The sequence below is a fragment of the Polypterus senegalus genome, chromosome 12 (assembly GCF_016835505.1).
Source record: "Polypterus senegalus isolate Bchr_013 chromosome 12, ASM1683550v1, whole genome shotgun sequence".
NCBI lineage: Eukaryota > Metazoa > Chordata > Cladistia > Polypteriformes > Polypteridae > Polypterus > Polypterus senegalus.
Window position 1 is genome coordinate 151,199,625 of NC_053165.1, and position 6,417 is coordinate 151,206,041.

The following is a 6,417-nucleotide window of genomic DNA, read 5'->3' on the forward strand; positions in this document are numbered from 1 at the left end:
CCACAGCATACAAGCTCATATCTTATAGTCGTGCCTTTCACCACAAGGTTGACGGTTCAGTCCCCGCCAGTGATTTGCCATTTTAGTCCCGCTGAAGTGTAATTGAACATGCACGACAGTTTTAGGGTGATGCTCTCCATTCACATTCCCTATGCAAAATGCTTATTCGGCCGACTCGATCCATAAAAACAAAGCCTCGGGTTCAACCCCCGGCCCTACCGAGAGCCTCTGAGCAAATCCCCTAACCTGCCTCTAGACATACAGAAGCCAGTGTTCCATTTGGAATAGTAAGTCACTTTGGATTTCATTCACTACCTTTTTAAAGTGAGTCTGAAGGCGACTTCGTTCAGCGGCTTCCTCACCTTCTCCCAGCCCTCCACGGGGTGAAACTGCTTCAGCACTTTGTGACAGAAGGTCACCGCCGCTTGATTTGGCTGGCAGCTCTGAGGCGTATTTCACAAGCGTTCGGCTCAGACGACTTCCAGCGAGCGCAACAGGCATTGCGAAGAGTAGGAGCTTCTGCGCGAAAACGAGCGAGGGGCACTGGTGAACGGAGGACAGAGTGACCACAGACCTGGCAAACGGCGGTGACACTCACTTCTGTTCTCTCTGGGTTGCCAGTTGCCGTCCTCACCCCATAGATGCCAACTTCTCATCACTGCCCCCTAAACATCACATGCAGCAGTCTCCCTATTCCACCTGAGATGATTCTACGCCTTGACTTGACTTTCCTGTCAATATGCTAGACGCGCCTGCATTCTCCAAGTCTGTTTCTCACTTGCGCTGCTATTTTTAACCATCTAGAAAAACGATGCCACAGTTCCCTAGAAACACAGAAATCCGTGACCAAGGGCCACCCTGAGCAGTTGTCTCAACATGCACACTTCTTTGTGCTGCCCGCCGTGCTTGCAGCTTGGAGGTTTAGTGGAGGCAACTCCAAGGCAGCAGGGAGGGCTTGTCGCCTTTTCCTCTTACCTGGAGAGAGCTCCCCTTCACTCAGCTCCCCGGAATCTGAGTCCATGTTTCTTGCCTGACTTCCCGTCTTGCCGACTTAGTGGTTCAAACTGCAGGACTGAAACTCCTTTCTTGAGGCGAAGCAGCTGTGTGTGCTGGCACTGAACTAGTCTGCTGTTTGGTTAAGTGCGCCCTCCCTCCTGCTCCTTCAAATCCTCCTCCTCCTTCTTCTGTTCTCTCTCTCTAGTGTGCAAGCCAAGCTTGCTCGCTCACCCTCCCTCTCTCTCTCTCGCTCACCCTCCCTCTCTCTCTCTCTCTCTCTCTCCTGTCACTGGCAGAAGGGAATAAATGAGTAACCTGAATGGGATGAGCGGACACTGGCTTGGGCACTTCTTGGGGTCACACCAGAACCAGTTCTGCTGCTCATTTCTGGAGGGAGGGCTAATTTAAATTGGGAACTTAAAAAGTATTCCAATGGGGAAGGGGGTGGGGTTTGGTGAACCGGACACTGAAAAAGAAAGTACAACCGTCAGTCCTCGAAGAACATTGCAGCACTTTGCTCCTTTCTTCCTCTCCGGCGTGTCACTGCCATAAAAGTGATAATCCAAGTGACAAAAAGGTCCTTCCGTGACTGATTGCCTACCTTGCTTTCCAGTTCAGCCTGCAAAATCAAGGGAACTTGGCTCAGCCCTGGCTATTTATTAATATGCAAGTGGCACTGCCAGCTCCTAGTGTTTGGACTCCAGTTTGATTCCCAGTTTGGCCTCCTTCTGTGTGGTGTTGGCATGTTCTCTTTTTCTCTGATGATTGATGCAAGCTTTCGAGGCAGCTAAGGCCCCTTCATCAGGCACACCTTGCCCAATGAAGGGGCCTTAGCTGCCTCGAAAGCTTGCATTTATAATCTATTTAGTTAGCCAATAAAAGGTGTCATTTCACCCTACGTTCCCCTGTATCAATCTATGGCTAACACGGTACAACACTCTGATGATATGATGGTTGATGGAAACGCAGTCTGGGGAGTTAAAAGTCTGCCTTGGTGGGTGTGAGCACGAGTGCGGCTGTAAGGAGGGAGTCCATTCGAGAAAATACGGTCATGTGAAAAAGTAAGTACACCCCGTGAAATGCCATCCATCCATTCATTCTCTGCTGGTCTGGGTCACGTGGGCAGCAATCGAAGCAAAGATGCCCAGACGTTGCTTTTCCCCTCCACCTCCTCCAACTTCCTCCCAGAAAGGGATACCAAGGCATTCATAATCTCTCAAACATATTCTGGGTCTGCCCCAAAGTTTTCTCACTGTAGGGAGGTGTCCAGGACGCCCAAACCTTCTCATTTGGCTCCTTTTGATGTGGAGGAGCAGCAGCTCTACTTTGACCTCCTCCTTAATGTATGTGTCCTTTCACCCCATTCTAAGTGTGGGCCCAGGCACCCTCATTTCTGATCCCTGTATCTGTGGTCTAATTCTTTCAGTTGCTATCCAAGCCTCAAGCTCTTTGACATCAACAGTCGCAAGAGCTTCCTGTAGGTACTGTGATGACATTCTGGGGCTCTCAGAGACTTCTTTCAGCAGCTTACATTCTGCTCTCTGGCTGAACTTGCTGGGGTTGTCTGGCTTGCTGGATGTTTGAACTCTTCTCCACTTGTAGATGATCTTCTGGACAGCCAGCTGAGTGTTTGGAGACCACTTTAAATCCCTTTTCAGATGCCTACACAGCTCTAAACTTCTTTCTGAAGGACTCAGAGAGCTCTTTCGATCTCTGCAAACCACATTTCTTTTTTCTTTTTGTTTTCTTTTCCTGTTTGTTGTTTGTTTAAAGTGTCACGGGGACTGTGTTTATGCCTGGATGACTCTGCAGTGACTTTGTTTTGCGTATTTGTGAGGACAAATTTTCTCCCTTCACCATTATAAAGAAAGAAACACACTTAAATTGCCAGGTCAGGAGACGGAAACTGAACCTTTATGATTTTATATAGTGCCTTTTGAGAGTGAACTTCATTCAGGACAGACAGAACATTAGAACAATCTGGACGAGAACAAGCAATTCATCCCAACAAAGGTCACCAGTCCTGTCCACTTAATTCTGAAGGTCCCTAAAGTCCAACTGCCCACCACACTACTTGGTCCCTTATTCCACGTGTCTGTGGTTCTCTGTGTGAAGAAAAACTTCCTAATGTTTTGAACTGTGTCCCCGTGTTCTTGATGAACTCATTTTAAAGTCACCGTCTCGATCCACTGCACTAATTCCCTTCATCATTTCAAACACTTCAGTCAGGTCTTCTCTTAATCTCCTGTAAAGGCTCAGCTCTTTTAATCTTCCCTCATAATTTCTCCTGAAGCCCTGAATCAGCCTTGTCGCTCTTCTCTGGACCTTCTCCAGTGCTGTTATGTCCTTTTTGTAGCCTGAAGACCCAAACTGCACACTCAGTACTTCAGATGAGGCCTCACCAGTGTGTTATAAAGCCTGAGCAGAACCTCCTGTGACTTGTACTCCACACATCAAGGCGCTATATAACCTGACACTCTGTTAGTCTTCTTAATGGCTTCTGAACACTGTCACACATGGCAGTTGATAATGGTAAGTCCACTACAACTACTAAATTCTTCTCATAAGGGGTACTTTCCATTTTCAGACCTCCCATTGTGTATTCAAACCTCACATTTTCACTTCCTATTTGTAATACTTTACTTTTACTGACATTAAATTTCAGCTGCCACAAATCTGGCCAAGCCCGTCCAAGTCCATCTGTGATGATTCATCAGATTAAAAACAATCTGCCAATCCAACTATCTTGGTGTGATCTGCAAAGTTAACCATCTTGTTACTTATATTCCTATTTAAATCATTTATATATATTAAAAGTTGCAGCAGCCCCAGCACTGACCCCTGCTGGACACCACTCTTAATTCTTGCCAATTCTGATAAGTTTCATCACACTATCACCCTTCCTGTGTCTGAGCCAATTTTGCCCGCCGCTAAACACAACACCCTGAACTCCCACTTGTTTTAGTCTGATGCCCAACCTCTCATGTGGCACCTCATCAAATGCTTTCTGAATGTTCAGATAAAGAATATCAGCTGCTCCACTTTGATTGTTCCCATTTGTTGCATCCTTATAGAATTCCAGGATGTTGGTAAAACATGGCGTCTTCTAATGAACCCACACTGACTGTTCAATAAAACTCCTGTTTTTACCGTTTGTTGCTCAATCTTTTCCTTAATAATTCCTTCTATTAATTTTCCTGTGATGTACGTACATTATACTTACTTAGTAAGTAAGTAAATAGTTGGACACTAGTACTGTACTTAGTAGTTACTTGGATCTGCCTGGTCACCCTTTTTACTTTCTCTTATATGAAATATAGGGAAAGTATTGTAACCGTCCAAAAATTTGACCTTGAGATTTTGATGAATCTCAACATTTTAGACCTCCCCGAGTCCAATTTGCTTTCTCATAGGGAAAGTATTGTAATCGTCCAAAAATTCGACATCGAGATTTTGATGAATCTCAACATTTTAGACCTCCCCGAGTCTGATTTACTTTCTCATAGGGAAAGTATTGTAATCGTCCAAAAATTCGATTTTGAGATTTAATGAATCTCAACATTTTAGACCTCCCCAAGTCCGATTTGCTTTCTCATAGGGAAAGTATTGTAATCGTCCAAAAATTCGATTTTGAAATTTAACGAATCTCTATGTTTTAGACCTCCCTGAGTCCATTTTACTTTCTCATAAGGAAAGTATTCTAATCGTCCCAAAATTCGATTTCAAGATTTTGATGAATCTCAACATTTTAGACTTCTCCAAGTCCGAAACTACCATTTCTGTAATCATGTCTGTGTGTGTGTGTGTATGTGTGTGCAAACACGATAATCTGAGTATGCTTTCACTTAGGTCAACCAAATTTTGCATAAAAGTATTAGGTACAAAATGTAGATTTCTATCAACTTTTGGGCTATTTCCACTAACCAGAAGTGGTACTTTTTTATTAATGCAGCTGCAGAGTCTGATTTATTCAACTTTACTTTTATAATAATTGTTCAATATATTATTAATTTGATTCGGTTTGTTGTTTATGGTTCTTTAGTATACATAATATAAAAATATAATCATTGTCTTGTGGTTTACTCCTCAAATATTCATCCCCATATCTGAGTATATGAGAAAGTTAAGGGGAGACCACTCCCGATTTTTATATATTTGCCATTTCCTAGTCCTTCAGAATGTCCCCAGTGTGCAGTGACTTCCTAAAAATGTGTGTCAAGGGTTTAGATCTGCACTTACTGACCTCCTTAAGAATTCAAGGGTAAATATTCAGGTCCTGGTTGACAATTCCAGAGTTGTAGCACCAGTATGACGAAAACACTGACAGGTCAAGTGACTTTCTGTGGTTCGCAGAGTGAATCGCTGGTGAGACATGAACCAACATCCAAAGCCTTAGGCACTGGGTCACATTTATGGCCTAAGACCTCCTAAGTTGGGTTTGTGTTCCAGGTGCTCCTGTGTGGAGTTTGCATGTTCTCCCTGTGTCTGTGTGGGTTGCCTCCCATAGTCCAAACACATGAAGGTTAGCTAAATTGGTGATACTAAATCAGCCTCTAATGTGTGTGTGAGTGTTCACTCTGTGACTCACTGGCACCCCGCCCAAGGATTGTTCCTTCCTTGTGCCCGATTCTTGCTGGGATAGGCTCCAGCTGCCCTGAAACCCTGACCTGGATAAGTTGGTTTGAAGATGAACAGATAGATGGATGGACCTCCCAAGTTTTAGATGTTCAATTGCTTCCCATTTTAGCTTTTCAAGACACCCCTCTTCAGTGTTTCTGCTGGCATGCAAGCTGTCATGATTAACTGAATCTAATTTGCTCAATTCAAGTTTTTTTCGGCAATATTAAAACCTGGATTAGCTTTCCAAAAAAATCTTACGGGATGGCAGTCACGGTAAAAAAAGCTTTATGTGGAGAATAGAATGGGAAAGGAAGTTAGGGCTCAGATCATGGCACAGAAGGTTGCGTTGGCACCCCCAGTGTTAGTGCTGCTGCCTCGTAACTGCAAAAATCAGGGTTCAAATGCCAGCCCTGGAGAGGGTGTGCCAGTTCTGAAAGTGTCATCTGAGTACAAAGGAAACCAGAAATATCCGGGTAATGATTGAGTGTTTTGTAAACTGCCATGGCCGGGTGAAAAAAAGAAAAATGCATAGACATCTCATATCTGGAATATTTGGGTGAAAAGCTAAAGAGAAAACAGCTGACATTTGAAATCTGGAATATCTGCTTGAAATAAAATGAGTAGGGAGTAGGCGAAACCAAGAAAATGTAACTGAACGAGCGAGAATCTGGACAAACCAGTAACAAGAAACTTGACACAGGGTGTAAACTGGAAAAATAACATGGAATAAAACTAGTGTACAGTGTATTAGATATTAAACCCAGATTGGTTTACAGGTGAATTCTAGCCTCTCCAAGAGAT

General features: G+C 44.0%; 1 protein-coding gene across 1 annotated transcript in view; it reads right to left on the reverse strand.

Moving 5' to 3' along the window:
* Positions 1-1,179, reverse strand: part of tnfaip8l3 (tumor necrosis factor, alpha-induced protein 8-like 3) — a 117,374-nt gene extending 116,195 nt beyond the window's left edge. The window contains exon 1 of the mRNA XM_039770323.1: positions 976-1,179. Coding sequence (XP_039626257.1) covers positions 976-1,021 — 46 coding nt within the window. The 5' untranslated portion in view covers positions 1,022-1,179. The remainder of the gene's footprint in view (positions 1-975) is intronic.
* Between the last annotated feature and the right edge of the window lie 5,238 nt (positions 1,180-6,417).